The 22316-nt window shown below is 39.6% G+C and overlaps 1 protein-coding gene across 1 annotated transcript in view; it reads left to right on the forward strand.

Moving 5' to 3' along the window:
* Klhl14 (kelch like family member 14) overlaps positions 1 to 20185 on the forward strand; it is a 114376-nt gene extending 94191 nt beyond the window's left edge. The window contains exons 5-9 of the mRNA XM_087896226.1: positions 2808 to 2886; positions 11629 to 11819; positions 11899 to 12057; positions 15476 to 15633; positions 17985 to 20185. Coding sequence (XP_087752352.1) covers positions 2808 to 2886; positions 11629 to 11819; positions 11899 to 12057; positions 15476 to 15633; positions 17985 to 18125 — 728 coding nt within the window. The 3' untranslated portion in view covers positions 18126 to 20185. The remainder of the gene's footprint in view (positions 1 to 2807; positions 2887 to 11628; positions 11820 to 11898; positions 12058 to 15475; positions 15634 to 17984) is intronic.
* The last annotated feature ends 2131 nt before the right edge of the window (positions 20186 to 22316 follow it).

Raw genomic sequence — 22316 nt, forward strand, 5'->3', positions numbered from 1 at the left:
GCTTATCTTCCCAGTCCTCCACCTGTGCCTCTTTCACACCACCCTCCCTGCCTCTAGAGATGCTCTCTAAACTCATACCTTTTCAAACCAGACTTTCCTGAGCCTTCCCTGAGAGTCAAGTCCACTTCCATTCTCCCAGAAATGAAGATTTCTGGATTGTGCCACTGCTGCCCAGCATACGAAACCACTTCTCTGACCCATAACAGACATGGCAGACCCTTTGTTCCAACCAGAAATTCTGAACCAAGCTTCATAGAGAAACAGTCTTACCCATGTTGGGTGGGTTCTAACTGCTGTGAGCATTTCTAGTCTTCAGATGCAGTTTGGAATTAACCTTGAAACTGGAGCACCAAAGATCATATATTTACCAACAGGAAAATTATGACAAATTTACCCTCCCCCAAAAAATATCACTCAAAATTCAGCTCTGAATAGTTTTTACTTGAGTTGGAGCCTCCCTATTTGTAATGTCTCGGTCATCTCTACCATCTTTATCTTTCTGTGGGTCACCAGCTAAAGTTCAGTTATCATCAGTTGTCCTGAACTGCCAACACTTCTGCATGGAAAGGAACTTCTGACCACATCCACACAATCCCTAAAATCCATTGAGTGGTTTTTGTCAGTTTCTTGTCTGCTCAAAACCAGGGCATCTTTTGAAAAGACCACTTTTTCAGCCAGTGACCCTTTCTAGAAAGGACTAGGCTTCTCCCTTCCACACACTACTAGCTCATTCAGTGATGAATTTGTTGCTAGATTAATTATTGATTACATTAGCACCCTTGAGATCCAATCTTCTCCCAACCACACTGCCCACTGGGGACCAAGCAGGAACCAAGCCTTCAACACATCAACACCCGAGGATAAGTCAGATTCCCACTGTGATGCTACATAACCCGTTTTCTTCTTGTTGCTCTTTCCATACAAATCTAAGATCTGTTCCTTGCTCCTGCTTGCCAGCTCAAGAACTTTTCAGAATTTTTGAGCTTAAAACATTAAAAATGACCTCCAAAACAGCCCGTTTTTGTTTGCTTCAAGACAAGGTGTCTCTGTGTAGCCCTGGTTGTCCCGGAACTCTCTCTGCAGACTAGGCTGACCTTAAACTTAGTGATCCTCCTGCTTTTGCCTCCTGAGTTCTAGGATTAAAGGCATTCACCACCACCACCAGGCAACCAAAACACTCCCTTGGTGCCATGTCTTCTAGTTTAGTCTTCCATTGTCTTCAGAAGTCCTAGGAAGCACTATGCACCTCTTGCCTCTGTGTCCTTATTTATGAGTCTCTCTTGAGTTGTTCCCACTGGCTTTTCCCAACATCAGTTGGCAGAAACAACACTTGTCAAGGCCATGCATACTCACTGTCTCAGCTACTTCCTTTCTTCTTTCACAAACACTACTTAGCTTTCAAAATACCATGCTTCCTTTTGTTGTTTTATTGTTTTTCCTAGCCCAGAAGTCACTCTTAAGACTCCTTACCTTCCAATTCCATCCTCTTTTCTTAAATGGTTCCATTTAGTCCTGTACATTTAAATAGTAACTCTGACTAATGGCTCCCAAGATTTGCAGTGGTAACATTATCCAGCCTCTCGATTAGAAGCTGCTTTGTTTTGATATCCTGTAGGCTTCTCTGGGTTAAGTACAAAGATGACTTCATAATGTCTCACCTTAGTTTCTAGTTAATCCATGCTAGGCCTTTGTCAGTCCAACAAATTGTGTGTCTTAACCAGGTAGTCCCTCAGGCTAGACTCAGACAGTCATCCTTAGTGACACACTCTCTCTTGTACAAAAGGAGATGCTATTTGACTGAGCCTGCAAAATAGATTTCAAACTTGACCATATCTCAACCATGTGAGCACACACATGTGTATGCTCTGCTTATCTCTGGGGTGGCATCTGGTACCCAGTGCCTACTTACATACAAGCCATGTGCAAAGGCAACATTTAGGGTCGAGGCCTCAGGTGTGAGTCGGTTACCACCTCTAGCATTACACGAAAAGCATAATATACTCTTTCACTTCCATTTCTTGCTTTCATGTCAATATGTATGCAAAATAAGATTCATTTTAATACCTTCAAAGCGCTAATGTGCTTTTTAAGCTCAACAGAGGGGATAAGCTGGCTAAGCAGCTCAGAAGACTCTCGCTTGCTCCAGTTCCAGCAAATGCACTTGTGTTTACGTCACAGCACTGGTGCATCTCCCAAATGCACACACAGAGCTCCTGTGATAAGCGTGACACAAGACTGATTATTGTCATGACGGCTGTTATTTCCATGAGGAGACAAAAGTCTCTACTACAGTAGGGTTCTTGGGTCAGTAAAAATAATTGCTAATAATGGAAAATTAGGCATACATGTTTCTTTATTTTTCTATTGCTTGCTGTTATCATTACTTTTCTAGAAAATAGGTTTTAGTAATTTTAGAAAGAAAATTTATTTTAAAAAAACTAACCAGAGATATCATACAAAGAATTCTCTAAAATAAAGAAATTTTAGGCAATATCTTCTTGTTTTTAAAACATAAAAAATATCAATATACAGGAAAAAGTATACTAATATGCTGATTAAAAAGAGTACTTTATCAAACATACTTGGTTTTGGTATGGTTGGTTGTGTTGAGTCTTTCCACAACAATAAGAGACTGGGGAAAAGGAAACACATTTGCGGAAGTTCTTCCCTGTCTCTCATGCTGTACTACAGTGTCCCCTGACTTAATTCATGCTTGTTATATCTGACAACAGAGGTTTTAAACATGGGTAAGTGTTCAAATCAAGAAAGGGGTCTAGGTTTTAAATGTTTCAAATGTATTTTTACAGGAAAACATAGCACAAATTTTGTCAGCCGGTATGATCCCCGATTTAATAGTTGGATCCAACTTCCACCCATGCAAGAACGGTAAGTGCTCATTTCTTTTGTTGGAGACCTGCAGGAATGCTGCACAGGAGCGTGGATAAGGAACACTGGACAAAGTCCATGAAAGACACAAGGCAAAGTACTAACCTTGATATCCAAAACATTGCTAACTTTATCAATTCAAAAAAAAGAATAAGTCATGTTTCTGTCTTAATATGGGAAGAAAAAATTATGCACCTTAACTTCTTTGACCTTAGTGATCACATTTTGGAAAAGATTGTCTAACCACCGTTTATATGGTTATTATCAAAAGTAATGTATGTGAGTCTTCAAAACACAGAATGCCACCCTCACAGTGGTCTGCATGTCAATGCAAAAGCTTTTATATTAAATATTGAAATATATATAACTTTAAAACTTGAGGTTTAACACTTAAATATATTTTAGTTTAATATTGCAAGAATTCGGGTCATTTACATGTGCTTCTTCAAGAACAGGCCATTTATTAGCTTTAACAGATAGTCCTAGCCAGCCATGCTGGCACATGCCTGCAGTCCCAGCACTTGGGAGATGAAGGTGAGAAGAGCAGGAAGCTCAAAGACTGTCTGAGTTACATGATATCCTGTCCCCCAAAACAAAACAAAAAATTGCCATCCCATTTTTTTTATACATAGTCTGTTTTCCCTAGTCTCTTAGCTACCAAAGGACAACAAGGGTAGTGCATGGGTAGATATTTTCTTTCTTTTTTTATTTTATTTATTTATTATGTATACAATATTCTGTCTGTGTGTGTGCCTGCAGGCCAGAAGAGGGCACCAGACCTCTTTAGAGATGGTTGTAAGCCACCATGTTGTTGCTTGGGAATTGAACTCAGGACCTTTGGAAGAGCAGGCAATGCTCTTAACCTCTGAGAAATCTCTCCAGCCCCATTATTTTCTTTATTCTAGCTGTATTCAGTCATAATGCCATGTCTTTGTACACAAATGATAATGTATATGTATGTAAGATTTTAAGTACTTGACTCTTTTGACATCCTTTTAAGTAAATTGTCCAATAAGATAATGTCAATAAACTACAACTTACTTCCTCCTCATCATCAAGAATTAGAGAAGAAGCCATCGGCTGTGTTTTTCTTCCCTGTTCAGAAAAATGAACTCCCTTCACATCTGTTTTATCATTCAAGCAGACTGCAGTGAGATCGAATTAGATCTTTAGCATAAATGTCATATTAAAAGAAATCTTCATGAAATAGCATATATTCTAAAATGGTCTTTCTACAGCAAGACAGTATAAATCTATTTTAAATGTAGTAAGAAGAGCAATATCTTCCCACCCCACATACATGAATTAAAACTCTCTTAGATGGGCGCAGAAGTGCGTGTTTGCAATCCCAGCTCTCAGAAGCTGGATGCAGAAGAATCACGACTTGGAGGCCAGCCTGGACTGCCCTGTGAGATCCTGTCTCAAATGAGTAAATAATCCTCTAAAATAATAAGATAAAAATGAGACTCTTTGAGGAGACTTCACATTATAAATTTAAAGTATCTAGACAGCATGTCAAACACCATGAGCTCATTTAAGAAAATCTCTCACTCTCTCCCCTGTGCCTCGAGAAATATTACCAAGTCAGTCCACAACCTAACAAACTTCCTGAGCCACAAACCTCCTGCTGTCTTTCTCCAGAACACTCCACCACTTTCTTTTGGGGGTGAGTTTCTGGTGGCTATTACTAAAACTGTCTTACTTTGCCCTTAAAAAAATTTTTTTTTCTAAAAAGTTTTATTTACAAAAGAATTGTCAACACATGTTTGAGATGTCATTCTCTCATCACCACCATCCCCTTTACTGGGGGCTATGCACCACGATAATTAACCTTCATGCCTTCAGCTTGGGAAGCATGGCTCACGTCGCGGTCAATTATCTTGCTATAGAGCCCCTAAGGATGGAAAGTATTGCTACAAAACCTAATTAGTAATTTTTTTAGGATGTGTATTGTTTACTTGATAGTCTATAATGACTTCCTCTGAGGCAGGGTGGCCTATCATGGCAAGGTCCTACTTAGATAATTTTTAGCAGCTCATTGACCTGACAAAAAGACCTGCCATGGTCTGTCGCCGCCTGGCAGCCACCGTTGACAGGATGGACTGTTTAGCGTTTCTCACGAAGTCATTATGGTATATCATGTCAGGTCCTCAGTAAAAGAAGTTTTCTTTCCTTTTTTCTTTATTCCTTTTTTATTTTAAGATTTAGAACAATCAACCCAATACAGCAAATAACTCCCTCCCGAGCTGAGTGGGAAAAAGCAGACCTCACCCAGTGGCCTTCTAGCACCATTTCTACTGTAGGCAAAATCCTTCACTCAAATGAGTGTGCCTTCTTTCATTGCTAGGCTTCCATTCAAAACACCAATGGGCACTGGTACTCTAAGTGATGGTTAAACTTAGAAGGAAGAAACCCAAGATAGATGAGAAACTCAAGACCAGAGATACTTATTGAAACATTTAAGTTAATTTTACAAGACATAGATCATGAATCAAGCCAGTTCCTCGCCTACCTGTTCCTATTATTTCTCTGCCAAACTGCTGAGACATTCTTATGCTGAGAAGTTACCAGATTGATTGAGAATAAGAGAAATGTGTTGTAAGTCATCTCAGGGGTAAATCACCCTTACAGATCTGGGAATAGATTCCTAGGTTCTTTTACCTAATCAGATCTTCCAGCAGGCTCTACTAAACCTGCTGAGTGACCTTTCTGTTCAGCAGAGAGTTGGGCATATAACTTCTAGGCTTACTCAACCATGGGTGAGCTCATAAATTCCATGCTTTCCAGCTATGAATTTACAAACAAAAGATTGAATGGAAATACAATTTTAAATGTACACAATGGGAGTCAATGACTGCTTTCCCCCCTAGAATCCACTAATAGCCAATAGTTCAACAAGGAAGAATAAAGCCCTCTAAGCCCCTTCATCATCGTGTTTGGCTGATGGCAGGTCCAATAGTGTACCCACAAGTGATCTTGCCAGGCTCCTGTGAGCAGCTACAAACCCATCCTCACATGGAGAGCCCTGGTTAAACCTGTGAGTCACAAAACAACACAAAAGGATGTGAAGCTAGGAAATGGATTTGTAGGGAGGAGGGGTTGGGGATTGGAGATGGGAGAGGGGAGGGGTAAGAGTAACCCAAATGCGTCATACACATGCATTGAATTGTCAATGGATACATTTAATAAGAAATAACAATAAAATGGATGCTAATTGTAACTGGAGATTGCTCGACCTGCCTGGTCCCACAGCTGCTTTTAAAATAACCACTCAGAGACTTAATATTAATTATGTACTATTTGACCCATTAGTTCATGCTTATTATTTACTAGCTCTTGCAACTTAAATTAACCCATTTCTAGTAGCTTATATTTTATTGCAAGGCTCATGGTTTGTTACCTCACATCTTGCTTCTCCAGCTGGTGTCTCCCTTGACTCTGCCTTCTTTCTCCCTGTATTCACTTTGTCTTTCCTGCCTAGCTATATTCTGCCCTCTATGAAATCCTAGTCTAAATGAAAGCAGTTCTGTCTCTAACAATCCTCAGACTGAATGGGGTCTCTACAAAACCTCAGATTGAATGCTGAGCTCCTGTCTCCTCTCGTCTTATACTCCTCTCTCCACCCAGCCATTTCACTTCCCATCTCCACCTCCCTGGTGCTGGGGTTAAAACTGTATGATACCACCGCTTGGCTCTGTTTCTCTTTTAGACTGATTTAATTTTGTGCAGCCCAGGGTGGCCTTGAACTCACAGAAATCCATCTGCCTCTGTCTCCCGAGTCATGGGATTAAAGGTGTGTGTCATCACTGCCTGACTTCTATGACTAACTAGTGTGACTAGCTCCTCAATCTGGTCTTTAGGCAAGCTTTATTTGTTAAAACACAAACAAAATATCATCACAGCTGATGAACTATTTTGGCTTTAAGATTTAGGATTTGATTCTGCAGCAAGAGAGGAAAGAATTGAAAACTTAGGATAAGAAAAATGCTTTGATAACTTCTATTTTTAAAGTATAATAACCATTTCATATTTTGAAATAAAGAAGCATTCTTACCCACTAACTAGTCTAAAATATGGGGACAAAAGTTTTGGGAGCAACAATAACCCTCTGTTTCACTGGCTAAGAAGCTAGAAGCTAACATGCCCAAAATATTCCCCAACTTAGGTACTCTCAGAGAAACTGTGGGAGACAATATTCAGTTTGAAAAAAAATCTGATGTTTTTAACTGGATGATATAAGTCAGCAATTCAAACTAGGTTAAGGTTACAGCAAGTTAATCATACATTTTAGGATAAATATCATTTAATGCAGCTATATGATCAATATGTAGATATATAAATAGGTGGATGATATACAGATAAGTGATAGAAAGATAATAGATGACAGATATATAAATGAGATAGATAGATAGATAGATAGATAGATAGATAGATAGATAGGCAGATAGAGATGGGAGTATTGATAAATTACCCTGAGAGTTAAAACGACTTTTAAAGATCTTACAATAAGCAGGGTTTAAAGTGTATTTGTAGAAGTTAGTAATTAGCTTTTGTAATCTTATCTCAGAAATTTGCTAAATATTGCTCCTGGCGGTGAGAGCAAGGAGAGTGAGAGGAAGAAAAAATGAACAATTTTAACTTACAACAATGTGATTGCACTAAGAAATGTTTAATAGTCTTAACTTACCCCTCAACCCAAACCAAGAGAGAGAGAGAGAGAGAGAGAGAGAGAGAGAGAGAGAGAGAGAGAGATCACAAGTCAAGTGTGTTCTTTCTATGGAGAGGAGGGGAAAATCTAGTCTGGTAAACTCTGAGCCTGTGGCAGGTATTCAGTGTGGCCAGACCACCAAGCCCTTGTTCTGCAATGACTTCTGGGACACAAAGTTGGCCATGAGAGGGGATCTGGGGTGACTCATCCTCATATCAAAAGGAATTTCTACCTACAAATAGCATTTTGAGTCAGGAGGTGAAACCTGCTGTTTTTTGTTGTTTTTTTTTCCAATTTAGACACTAAATCCAGTGTGTGTGTGAGGGGGGGTTGGAAGTACAGGTGGATCATCAGAGGGGGTCCCACTGCCTGAAACAGAAACCAGTTCTGACAGGTTGACTTGGAGTCAGAGGGTGAGGACCCAGATCAGAGAAAAAGAAGAAAACTAAAATAGAAGGTAGAAAAGTGGAGTCCAGACAGCCAAAAGCAGTGTCCCTGTGCCCCCCTCATTCTTTCCACTCTCCACATTCTTCCTGATTCATGTCATATCGGGATCAGTACTGAGAAGAACTCATGGTCTCACCTTACACTCTAGTCCAACTCTACACTGACCCTTTACTGCAATTAGTGGTTGTGGAATAGTAATTGAAGATGTGCTACATTTGTTTGATTAAATAAAATTAACATGGGGTCAGGAGTCTGAGTCAGCAAAGAGTTGACAGGAAGTAGTAGGGAGGAACCATGTATAGCTAGGGTTCTCAAGTGGGGGCGGAGGAGAAGAGCATGCTGTTTTGGGGAGCCTTGAACAAGGAGAGAAGGAGCAAGAAAAGAAGGGGCCAGCTACACAGCCACACAGTCAGACACAGAGTAAGAGTGAAAGGAAGACGGCAGAAGTAAGAAATGGATAAAAATCCAGAAACAAAAGGTAGATGGGATAATTTAAGTTAAGAAAAACTGACTAGAAATAAGCCAAGTTAAGGCCAGGCATTTATAAGAAATAATAAGTCTCCATGTGTATTTATTTGGGAGCTGGGTGGCAAAGAGTAAAGAGAGGAAAAGAAATAAATACAAACAGTAAATGGTCCTTCAGAGAGCTCCAAACCAATCTCAGGACCATCTGAAAAAGTACACTGACCTCTCTGTGTCCATGATTAAATAAGATGTGTGCCTTCTGAAGACCTGTGTCATTCTTTTCAGAGAAACATTTTAAATTGCAAAGAAAAGAGCATTAAATAATTTTGACAGATCATATTCATTAGAAAGCAATTGAAATATGTTTATTCAAGTGGAAGAAGTCAGTGGACCAACTCTGTGAACCTTATTTTGCAACTTTTAAAATCTTAATTTTTAGTTAGATGAGATTCACACACACATACACACTCACACACAGATACACACACACATACAAACACACACACTCACACACATGCACAGTATTAAGGTTTCAGAACCCAAAAGGCAGCCTTCACTTTGGCTACCTTTAATTTTTTTGTCCCACTTTTCTCCTTCTAATTCCTTTCATTGCTCCTGTTTTTCATGACCTTCCAGCCGTCCATGGCATATATATCATTCAAAAATATGGGTGAGATGTAGAAAAGAGAACATGGCAAAAATACCAGCCTAAAATGATCAATAATGCCTATCAGGACGATGGAAGACTTCCCAAAAGTTGAACACAGTATCATCTCCAACCAGCATTACACTAAAATAGTGATGAACCATCTGAGCAAATGTGACACTTTGGCCATCACTTCAGCATCACAAGCTGAGCATCTGCAATCTGAAATTCATCCAATGTGATTTGCATGTGACTTCAGATGATATGTTCACAGAAGAAAAAGGGGGGAGAGGAAGAGAGAGAGAGAGAGAGAGAGAGAGAGAGAGAGAGAGAGAGAGAGAGAGAGAGAGAGCACATTGAAAGCCTTGTATAAAATCACCAGTATGGACATTCATAACCGGTAGAAGTGCTAAGAATCAATAACTGTGAGTGCCCAGCCATATAAATGACATCAATAGCAACCTCCCTCCCATCGGGGCTCGGGAAATACTGTTAAAGGCGGGGGATGGAGGAGACTGAGAACTGGAGGATGGGGAGGAGTACTGTGAAATGCCTGCCTTCGGAACATGGGGTGGCTGCTGCACATACAAACTCACAGTAGCTGTTGTTGTCTACTCAAGATCTGTCTAATCAAGCCAGGTAAAATTCTATCATGGATGGAGAGGGATTTCAAAGCCCCAACCCTAGCTGAAGAGCTATTGGCAGTTGTCAGCTGGGAGAAGAGTCAGTTATTTTAGGCATGTGTCCCATAGTCCAATGGATGGCCCCATACTCCTGCACTAATTCAATTCAGTGGATACCAAAAAATGTATACTTTGTGCATGTAAGTACTTGCTTAAATATTGAATAAAGAGTAAGTGTATAAAGTTCATATAAAATGGAAATATATTTGATATTTATCTGGGTCCTTGCCCCATCTTCTCTGTATATTTCTAAATATGAAGATTCCTGATGCCCAAAACATTTCTGGTCCTAAACACTAATATTAGAGCCTCAAACTATATTAGGAAGAGTTTGTGAGAGCCAACTTTTAAAAACTTTTTATCCAGATAAAGATCACCTGGCAGTTTCTGAGAACAAACAAATACTGGAAACTGATACAAGCGCATGAACATATCTGCACATACCCTGTGAATATTCTCTTACTGTCCCTGCGTTACTGGAGAACAATCTGAGGCTGATCAAAGACCTTTGACATGTGTCATGTCAAAGGTCACACACCTAGTAAATCACACCAGACAGTTGAGTTTTGTAAGTCACATTGTACATAAAGATGTCATGTGCTTTCCCCCAGGTGTTTCAGTAGTTAATATGCACAACCTTGAAAATTCCCAAATAATATAGAGGACCTGATTAAAAAAAACGTTTAGCACTGTCCATAATATATTTGACACTGCACAAAAATCTTAGCATCAATTTTTATAGAGTCTACTAATTAATCCAGTCTATGTCATGTCCTTCCGGGCCTTGACACTTAGCAAAGATATTGATTCCGTACTGTACCACATATGTGCCATCCTGGTCACCATAGGTCTGCCCATCATAACTCTGAATGTCTTAGACCTCTGAGCCTCTCATCTTTCTTACTTCTCACCTCTGACTAGTCGTGTCTTCCATCTTCTTCCATTAACACGGTTTTTATTTCACTTCTTTTTATTTCTTCTCCTGAAGTATAAATCTTGTTTCTCAATATCTCCTTCCTAAATCACGGCCTGCCTCACAACTGGTCACCTATCCTTCCAGTGAATTTCATACACTTTGCCTTTGAAAGTGTAGCGGGCAAACACTATCAGTAGCCTTTCTTGAACAGAGAACTAGACTCATTCAGAAGTCTTATTAGAATCAATACCAAAAGCTCCCGGGATGAAACTCCTGTAATCGCTGTTAGAAGAGTCAAATATATATACATTTAATATATATAATATATATATATTAAAAATCAAATATATAGAAACACTATACAAAGTTCACAAAAGTTATTCTATTTGCAGTTGTACTAGGAGGGGGAAAATGATAATTGAAGAGAAATTTTGATGATGCAGTTTTCTAATAAATTGGGAACAATGACCCTTGAAGGACCATAAAGAAAGTGAATGTCAAGATAATTTATTATTGTTACATTATCTACCTCATTTTTCACTGTGTCTTACTGAACTATGCTATCCTTAGAAAGCACCAAATATCCCCAGCATTAATGAACATTTTCACAGTGTATCAAAAGCGAGAAGAGAAGAGCGGACACAAAACCCTAATGACTGTCTCCTGTCTTAGTATTTCAACATCAAAGGTGCTAACCGGGTGGGAAGCGACTAGGACTGCTGTGTAGGTTCTTGGATTTAGAAGGCAGATCAGTAATGGTCAAAGGTTTGCAGCCCTCTCTGGAGACCCTACCCCCTTCCACGGGCTGACCGAGTATCCCTTACCCATTGCAAAAGTGATGTCCATAGATTTACTGAGAGTTGCTCCTTCATTGTAGAAGAGCCAGTTTCTACGCATGCCGCTTGGACAAGCATTTATACGTGATTGGCGGGAGAAATGAAACCGGCTACCTGTCCAGTGTGGAGTGCTACAACTTGGACACCAACGAGTGGCGCTATGTGTCCTCTTTGCCTCAGCCTCTGGCAGCCCATGCAGGAGCAGTGCACAATGGGAAAATATACATTTCAGGCAAGCCATTTCTCTATTTTTCTTTATAAAGCCATTGCGCAAGGCACTTCCTTGACTCCGGTGTGTCTGTCTTTCACAGGGGGTGTGCACAATGGAGAGTATGTGCCATGGTTGTATTGCTATGACCCCGTCATGGATGTCTGGGCCCGCAAACAAGACATGAACACAAAACGTGCCATCCACACTTTGGCTGTGATGAATGACCGCTTATACGCAATTGGAGGGAATCATTTGAAAGGTGTTTTCTTGTTTGTTTGTTTGTTGGGTTTTTGTTTGGTTCTGTTCCTATTCCAGTACCATTTACATCACACACTTTTTGCTTCAGAATTTCTTGTTGGATTATCATAGCTAACTATGTAAAAACCATGTTGACCAATTACAATCTACTGTGTGCAAATTAACAGTACCCTGGAGCGAGCATTTATTGTGTTTTAATTCTGCAGATAGGATTATGTTTAAGTTACCATACGCATTAAAGAAATGAATAATGATGTCTAAGGGGAAGAAATGAGACCATTAATATCTGAAAAAGCACAATTTGTCGTAACAGGGAAACCAGTGAAATAAATTATTCCTTATCTCCAAAGTTGTAGTAATGAATTGTCCTCCAGAAGATTGGTTTTTGCTGCAATCATAAAGAACTGTTCTCACAGGTTCAGAGAGCTAATGTATGGATTTTTTCTTAAAGCAAAAATGTGGTATCTAAATTTAGAATTATTTCTTTTAAGTATTGAATATCAAATGATCTATGATTCTCAAATTGAATTGCTTTTTTATATAATTGAAGGCATTTTAGAACCTGTTCTTAGCTGCTTTCCTTCCCCTGGATACGCTTATAACTGAGACCTTTTACCACTGATGTGACTTTAGAATCTTGTGGGTATGTAGGACACTGTCTTTGGTGGGAAGCAGATTCGTGGTACTGAGCTTTGCCTCACTTTCTCTGGGCCTCAGTTTCCTTGTCTCAAAAATTAAGAAACTGCTCTAAATTGTACTCTAAAAACTCCACCAGCTCCTGAATGTGACAGAAGCAGGCATACCTGTGGTATTGATAGTAAAATCAGTGTGTTCACTTATCTGACTGTAGTAGATGAATTCAAAAGTAAGTTAGACATGGAAAGTTTTTCTAATCCATATTTACACATAAATTTAATACAAATCGCACAGGCTAACTTTTATATCTACATTTCTAATTCATGTTCAGCCAAAAAGATGATACTCAAGTGTGTGCCCCCTGCTGCTCTCAGGGCCCCTCGCCCCCACAAGAGCAGAGGACTCTGTCTTCAGCTGCACATGGTTCTTTTCTTTTTGCTCCTTTCAATTTCAATGCCCTTTTTATTTTCTCACCTCAGTGTTCTCGACTAATTTTGTGGCTCTCAAAATAAAGCATAGTTTCATTTCATTCTCATAAGACTTTATCTATGTCTTAATGACTCTTACATTTCAGATTATATTTGGACAGGAAGATTGCACACTAACAGTCTAAGTAAGAGACAGTGTGGCTGTGCACACATGAACATGGGCAGACATGCATCAGAAGCAGGGGCCTGAGGCTGTAGTTCAGTTGGTGGTGTTTGCCTAGCATTCATAAGGCCCTGGGCTCAAGGCCAGCATCACAGAAAATGCGCAAGGTGTCTGATTAACACCTATAATCTCAGCACTGAGTAGGCGGAGGCAGAGGAATCAGAAGTTTAGAATCATCCTTAACTATACACCAAATTTGAGGCCAGTCTGGTCTACATGAGAACCTACCTCATCCAGATATATATATATATATATATATATATATATGAATATGTGTTTATTATATTATTTAAATATAAATAACAATTATATATGTATATAATTTCAGAAGACTTAAGGACAAAGGAAGGTTATGGTTTGAGTCCTGGTTTGAAATAGATGAAATGCTGTGTCATCCCATTCAAGACATACACTACAGCGAGTCTGTAAAGGAGGGGTATTGTCCCGGTCATTTTGTGACACTTGTACTCAGCATCTATAGTACGGATGAGAGGAGGGACAGAGAAGGCACACGTACTCCTGGCATTGCCTTAGAACCTCAGAATCTAGAATCCTTCCCATACGCTCATTTTAACCCGAGGGAGAATCTGCAGTGGGCACATTGCTCTACTGTAGCACACCAATCTGCGTCATTGTGCATAAGCAGCTAGTGGCCTGAAACGGCCTGTCTGCATTCTCAGGAATGAAAATTGCTCCTTGGAACTAGTCTTCCTAACTATGACTGAAGAATCTGGATATTAGTTAATGCATGTCTATCATTAGTTAATGTATGTCTATCAGCTAGAAAACAGCCATAGTATGCATTTAAGTAAACAAAATATCATTTGAACAGCCCCCTCTTTCTTCTATGTAGCCCAGGCTGGTCTTGAAACCATGATTCCCACTCCCCCGTCCCAGTTTCATGAGTGATGAGTTACAGCCATGTGCTCTCCCTTCTACCTCTCAGATTTTTTTCACAGTTGAGTTTGTAACAAGGTTGCCCAGAACAATGTAGGTTCTGGACTCTTCTGAAGGAGCCCTGCCTTTAGTTCAGGGATTAAAAAGCCTCGGTGGAACCTTCACAGTCACCTAGCAGATCCTGTCTCAAAAGACAAAATGGGTAGGACCTGAAGAATGGTATCTGAGGTTAACTCCTAGCCAACACACACTCTCTCTTTCTCTCTCTGTCTCTCTCTGTCTTTCTTTTTTCTCTCTCTCTCATACACACACATTTTCTCTCTCTTTCACACACACACACTCACACACACACACACAAACATACATATACACACATGTACGCTCTCTCTCACACACATAAACATTCATGCACACACATTCTCATATACACGCATGTACATGCATACACAAACATACATACGCACACATACTCACGTACACACACTCACATACACACACACTCACACAAACATACATACTCACACATACACACACAAACATACATACACACATTCATACATACACACACACACACTCACACACTCACACACACACGAGAGTAGAGAGGCAGCAGAGAAAAAGAAGACTCTCAGAGCTTAGAGCCCCAACTCCAAACCTTGACCCTTGAAAAAGTCTCTGCTCATCATTGGAGTTGTTTATATGTATTCAGATTCTAGGAAAGGCTTAAGATCCCGAACAACAAATTTTAGTTGACTGAACCATTTTGAGAGAGTTAAATATTCAAGAAAAGCAATGTGGTTCAGCCGATAGATGTCTGAGTTCTGATGCCCATTCCCCCATATGCAGATGCCACCTTTAAAACAAAACAAACCAAGCATGGGTGCGTGTAAAGCTAGTTGTGCTGACCATTGCTGTCTTAAATCTTTCAAAACAATGTATAATAAATCATTTTAATAGGGTCTACCCCCATGCAATCAACCTTGTGATACCTACTTGAGCATTCTTGATTGAGTTAATCCCAAACACCCAAAGTCTGTTGGAGTCTTTGGATTTTTGTGTTTGTTTGTTTTTGTTTTTATAGAAATTTCTGACATGTCTCCCAATTTCACTAATAAAATTATGCATTTGTGTCTTCAAAGACACCATAGTTGACTTCTTAGCGCCAGCCCTCCTCGTTTTAAAAGGACTGTGGGAGTCACTCTTTTCCTCCATGCTTGTCTTTTCCTGTCACCTAGGTTTCTCCCACCTTGACGTCATGCTTGTGGAGTGCTATGACCCCAAAGGTGACCAGTGGAACATTCTCCAGACCCCCATCCTGGAGGGTCGCAGTGGCCCCGGCTGTGCGGTGCTTGATGACAGTATTTATCTGGTGGGGGGCTACAGCTGGAGTATGGTACGTGTCCGTGTGTCTCTCCTCCTCCTGTGTGTGCTCGCTTCTGCTGGGTTCCCCCAGCTGTGTTGTCATCCTGCATGTACCTTTTAGGAATATCAGGTTTGTGTGCAGGCAACACAGCTCTATAAGCCGGAAGGCAGACTGAGAGGGTGCGATAGAAGTGACTTGCTAGCCCATCCACTGGCCCACAGCAGGTCTTCCATCTCCAGCTTACGCTTATACCCATGTGTTTGTAATTCTGCTTTCCAACTCCAAGTCAAAGTGAAATTATTTTTTCAAATATTCTGTAGACATTCAATAAGACAATCTGAAAAGCTTCTGACCAGAAGGAGCAAAACATGGAAATTAATTCTTCAATGTCTGTTAATTCTATTTAGGGCATGAATTTGCTTTTCACTCCCCCTTCCATCCTGAAAATTTCCAAACATAAGCAAAAATTAAAATGATGGGAGACCTTTCTTTTCCCTTCATCAGTGCGACAATCCATCAATAGACCTTTCCTTTTAAGTTTAACTGAAAAAAATTGAAGCAAATCCTAAATGTCATATTTCTAAAGGTCTCAGTATTTATCTTTCAAAAAAGTTATTCTTTTATGTAAAAAGTTATTCTTTTATACTATCATTTTACATTTTATCACACCCAGAAACTGTATGTCCAGTCCAAACTCTAATTTTCCCTATTGGTTTACAAAAAAAAATGTATTTTTCAAATCAAAACATTCAAATTAAGATCCAGCAAGTCTCACACGTATTTGGTTGTTGTGTCCTGTAGACCCCTCTCGTCTAGAACATTTCCTCTGCCCCACTTTGTGTTCCCTGACATGTTGACAAATAATTTCATTGTTAACCAGAATACCCTACATTGTGGGACTAATAAGCTCCTTGTGTTGTCATTTAGAACAGTTCCTCAGACTAGACTTGGTCAAGAATTGTTTAGGCTCAAGCTTTTCATTACTTATTCACATTTTTATTTTGGGTTTGTGCTATTTTTGTCAAAAAAAAGAAAGAAAAGAAAAGTTCAGTATTGCAAAGTAGACTATGTGTTTAGATTATGTCAAATCAGGAGAGACCTCAGGCCTAGGAGTCAGTTTCATTACTTTCACAATGATGACTGTTTCTGTATTGCCTTTTTGACCTGTGCTAGCTTTATAAGATCAACTTGGAGTTTTAATAACTTTTTTATTTATTTTGCATCCAACAGGTTTATGATACAAAGTTTTGAGGAATTTTTAAAAATTAATTATATAATTAATTATTGATATAGTTATATATAATTATTAATATAATCCTATATTAATATAAGTATCAATGTAATTATAGAAGGCAACTATGAGTTGATGCATAAACCTAGACTTTCACACATGTGCCTGTTGTCTGGAGCCAATTGTTGACTACAAGAGTAGAGATGCATTAAAGTAGACCTTAAGAATATACATTCAGAAAATACCACGAGTTTTGTTGGGGTTTTTAATTTGTTTCCTATGATTTAATTAGGCAAGGAAATTTTCACTCAAGTATTAGCCTTAAAGTTGACAAAGGCACCAAAATTAAAGTCATTGTCCATTTGCTGTGCGGCCTCTTGAAAATAAATGAGTCAATATGTGGAGATGTTTTCAGCCTACTTTCAAATGCTTTGCTATCTTGGCTCACATTCTCCACAGTAAAAAATAAAAATAAAAACAAAGAAATGAAGCCACAGTCTAACATTGATTTACTTCAACCGTTTAAATCACAATGTGTGTCTTTTTTCCTTTAATTTAAACCTACTGGAAAATTCCTATTTTGGAGCCAATTATTAGAAGTGATCATTGAGCACTAAAGATGTTCTAGGTATTTATTGGAGTTTGATCACTACCTGTCACTAGGTAGATAGCTTAGTCAGTAAAGTCCCATTTTGTCTGCACGAAGATCTCAGCTTAATCTCCAGAACCCTCATTAAAAACAAAAACTCTCAATGCGATGACTTGTGATTTTAGTTTAAGCATTGGGAAGATAGTCAAAGCAGACACTAACCTACTTGACAAGTTCCGTACTCAAGAGAGATCCTGTCTTAAAAAGCGAATACATGAGCGAAGCAACACCAGAGTTTGTCTCTGTCCTCTGCAAACATGCTCACTTGCACACACGTACAGGCTCCTGACCACATGCATGCACACACACACACACCTACACGATTTTTGAAATTTCAGTTTCAAATATTTCCTTGGAACACAGCAGCTTAAAACCCATAGAGATCATTTGAAATGCTTTAGGCTGAGCAGAGGGTTGGTCTTCCCAGGGAAGCTGTGAAGAACCACACGGCTGTTGCTGCTCCAGTGCCTCCCCTAAGTACTCCCTGCTCTGCCTTTCCAGGGTGCCTACAAGTCGTCTACAATCTGCTACTGTCCAGAAAAGGGAACCTGGACTGAACTCGAAGGCGATGTGGCTGAACCCCTGGCAGGCCCAGCCTGTGCAACAGTCATCTTACCAGCCTGTGTACCCTACAACAAATAACAGCAGGAAATCCTGGCACAACGCCACATCTAGGATGCAGTGGCAGGTGACGCTGCTGTCCTGCGTGAACCATGCATTCCAATGGTACAACTGCCAAAAGCCACCTTTGCTTCCTGAATTACAAGTCACTACGGGAGAAAGAGACCTGTTCTTGAACAGACTGTGGTCTGCAACTCAGTTTGTTGCGGGGACAACCTCTTCCATACCAGACTGGTTTCAATTTGTCCCACCTCTACACAAACTCACGTGGAGCTGAACTTTCAAAGAGAAAGAAACCACAGAAGACTGGCCCCAGAGATCTAAGATCCGTACTGTGCATTGTGTCCTAACTGCATGTGATAGGCGTTGACATTTGGAGGATATTTTGTACATGAATGATTCAAAATCTGACCCACCAGAATGCTTACCCTGCATTCCAGAAATTGCCACTTAATTCTGTACTTGTAACGCTTGGCTTCTTCACCAACTCCATAGATAACACAGCAACCGAGAACCACAGAAGATGGAAGATGGGCGTCTTTGTTACTATACAATCATAGTTTGTATTCCTTACAGCTCCTTAGGCGATCAGGGAAGAGTCAGCTGTTGGTCTCGTTAGCAATTGCTCTCTGCCAGAGTCTTAATTTCATGACTTTTATTGTCCTTGAAAATGAAAAGCACGTTCAGTCCTTCTTCAGCTCCCAGAACCTGTGATTCCTCATTCTTTCCAGCATTTTATGTGGCAATTTGCCTCAAAAGATAGGACCGACAGACTCCATCACAGAGTATTTCAGAAATTCTGTGGCATAACAAGTTGTCTCAAATTTAATCCTTAATAAAAGCTGACAAATCACTTTCAGGAATTCAGGCATACAAGAAAAACTTTCTCTTGAGAAAGATCCCAATTATCTTTCTGAATCTTAAAACACATGACCTTCAGCTGAAGAGATTGCTCAGTGGTTAAGAGCACTTACTTCCCAGGTAGAGGACCTGTGTTTGGTTCCCAGCACCCACACGGAGGCTCACAACCATCCACAACTCCAGTTCCAGGGCAGCATCGCACCAGGTATGCATGCAGCGCACTTACATACTTATAAACAAAACACTTGTACGTGTGAAATAAAAATAAATGAATATTTTAAAATAATTATTTAAAAAAAGCCTTGCAAACTCACAGTACCTGACAGTACATTTTTTTTTAACCTTTTGCTGGCTTCAGACACTCGGTTCTCATTATTCCTCCGTTCGTCAGCAGAGATGCCTGCACTGGGTTCAGTGAGAATTGATGCTTGTCTTTAGGAACTCAAAAAGCTCAAGAGAGCATGACGCGGTCTCTTTGTGGCCAATCAGAGAAGCAAAACTAGCAGGAACATGAATTTGACTTTCATGCTCATCTGAGTTTGAGCAACAACTGGCACTGACAAGTGACTAAATATTTTTTTAATCACAAAGAAGTGTTGGACCCCTTCAACAAATGTGATATTCAAAATGCCAAGTAAAGGAAGCCACAGATGAGAACAAATGCCCTCATGGTAAGCTTTTGTGAGCACCTCAACATGGCTGGGCATGCCAGAATCCAACAATGTTTCTACAGAAAAGTGCAATCTTTGTTGTTTTTGTATTTATTTGTATGTTCAGATCCAAAGGATCCGTTGTAAAATATATATGTGAATATATATATACATAACCAGTGCAATCAGTTTTCATTTTTTTTCCCTTGAAAACGTACGAATACATAAGGAAAGACAGTAAGAGCGTGGGAAACACCCACCAGCATCCTGAAGAGCACGTGCCGTTTCAGAAACCATATTCACAACCATTGTTGTTTCTTCCAAAAGTCGTTTCTACAAGGGTTTCAGCTTTCCTTAGGTTTGTTCTTCACTTTATTTTTTCACTAGCCAATTTAAATAAAAGCATTTATGAAAACTCTACGTAACGCTTTCTGTATTTCAGAGAGATACAAACTTCCAGAAGTGAAAAGTGAATAAAGTCACAAAGAATGTAAATTTTGTACAGCACTAGAATGTAAATGACGCTTGCTTGGAAGGGGAAAGTTTAAATAAAACTTTATGTACAATTTATCTGTCTCTCATACACCTCCTTATACAGCACACATATCACTGGATTGTTTCTAGGATTATAATATGTAAATGCCTAAATATTTTTATTCTACATATATTCTTTGCAGGTCTATTTCACGTTCTCTTAGTATGTAAAAACATATGGTATAGATAATGTGAAAACATTATGAAATGGTTCTAGAAAATGGTTGTAAATTGAAAATTCTATGAGTAAATCTAAGTTTTCTATCACAAGTACATACATTAAGACAGAAATTATTCAAAACTGAGTAACTAAATGTATGTGGGAATTTTAAAAACACCTTAGTAACCAGCAGAAACAGCTGTATTTGTAAAGAATAGTGGGAGCCCATATTTAATTAAATCAATTATAGAAATGCAAAGTAGTTGAGTTGATTTCCCTTTAAAGCAAGTCTGACAAAGAAGTTGTGCACGGAAATTAGAGGGTCTGTGGGTGAGACAGAGGGAAGCGAGACCTGCAGCTAACAGGAGCAACAGGATCATGATCCTAGTGTGTTTTCCTATTGCTATGACAAAACACTGGCCAAAAGCAACTTGGGGAGAATGGAGTTCATTTGGTTTCCTCTCCCACATCACAGGGAAGTCAGGGGAGGAAATTAAGGTAGGAACCTGGAGGCAGAAACTGAGGCCATGGAGTAGTGCTATTTTACTGGCTTGTTCCTTGTGACTTCTATAACCCAGAACCACCTGTCGAGGGGCAGTATTGCCCATAGTGGACTGGGCCCTCCCGCATCAACCGTTAATCAAGAAAATGGCCAACAGAGTTACCTATGGGCCACTCATTTGGAGGCATTAAGACAAGCTTCTTCCCTGCTATGTCTAGGTTTGTTTCAAGTTGACACAACCTAACTATCTAGTACAGCCACCCTCCTGGCAAAGAACAGTGCAAAATCGGGACCTAGCATCTGAAGCCTGCAAGCTGGGAAGAATTGACTCTGACATTTTTCAGATCATTGTTCAAATGAGTAAATTCCAAAAAGACTGACCACCTTCCATAGTAGTTCCTGAAAACAAGAGCAATGGACTCCTATTTCCTTCCACTGCATCTCCTCCCCTGTATACTTAAAACAAAAATTCCTCTCGAATGCAGCTTCCACTGGCATCTTGCAAGCCAAGCAGAAAAGCAGGGCTTCTTCCAAATACATGGAGACCAACCAAGCAGTTGAGGGCATGCTTGTCTTTTCCCTAGTCTTAAGGAACCACCGAGTTTGAGTCCACATGTAGATTGCATCATTTGACTCTGACATGTAGTTATCCAATACTTGATCACATCTGAGGTTTTATATATATACACACACACACACACACACACACACACACACATACATACATACTAATTGGTAAAAGTTAGTGGGATAGGGTCAGGGAGTGCATTTCTCACTAAGTAAGCTGTCTGTCACCTTAAAGTCAGGATTTGTTCTCTCCAGGATGATCCAGTTTCCCCAGCTGTCTGGCCCTTGTCAACATGGTGAGTATTAAGTATGTACTGTTGACATTCCAGACAGCATTGTTAGGAATGTCACACTTTCAATTAAACTTGATTCTTTATATCAAAATATAGGTGCTTCTCGGGTGACGGTGTGGTCATGTCCTGGCAAAGATTGTAGGTTGAAAATATTGTAGGCTGAATGTGTGTCTCGTTTATCCTAATGCATGCCCTAGTAATACAATGCATTGCAGAAAATCACCTAAATGGTCATGGCTCACTTCCAGTGCCTAGCATCATTTTAAAAAGTTTTGCCATTATCCACTAATCTGGAAAAAAAATCAAAAATCAAAATTTGAAGTATAGTTTGTCTGTTTTCTAAACACATCTTGCCTTTACACTACCTCAAATCAAAAACCAGAGATGTCTCTTTTTACAAACTGAGCACACAGACATGCGTGCACAAATAAGACTAGCCCAGCATACTAACACCAGCTAGCAAAGCTTGAAACTTGAGTGGAAACTAAAGTGAGAAGAGGCTAAAGGTAAGTGTGAGAAAATCCTCAGCTCGATAGTATGAACCATGTAGCCATAGATAATTGATTAAAGACGTGAACAACACAACCAAGAGGTCCTGGTTACTGGCTGGGGTTTCTTCATGGATATTTAGTCCATTTAGTGTTG

Source organism: Myodes glareolus, chromosome 13 (genome assembly GCF_982192425.1).
Source record: "Myodes glareolus chromosome 13, mMyoGla1.1, whole genome shotgun sequence".
Taxonomy (NCBI): domain Eukaryota; kingdom Metazoa; phylum Chordata; class Mammalia; order Rodentia; family Cricetidae; genus Myodes; species Myodes glareolus.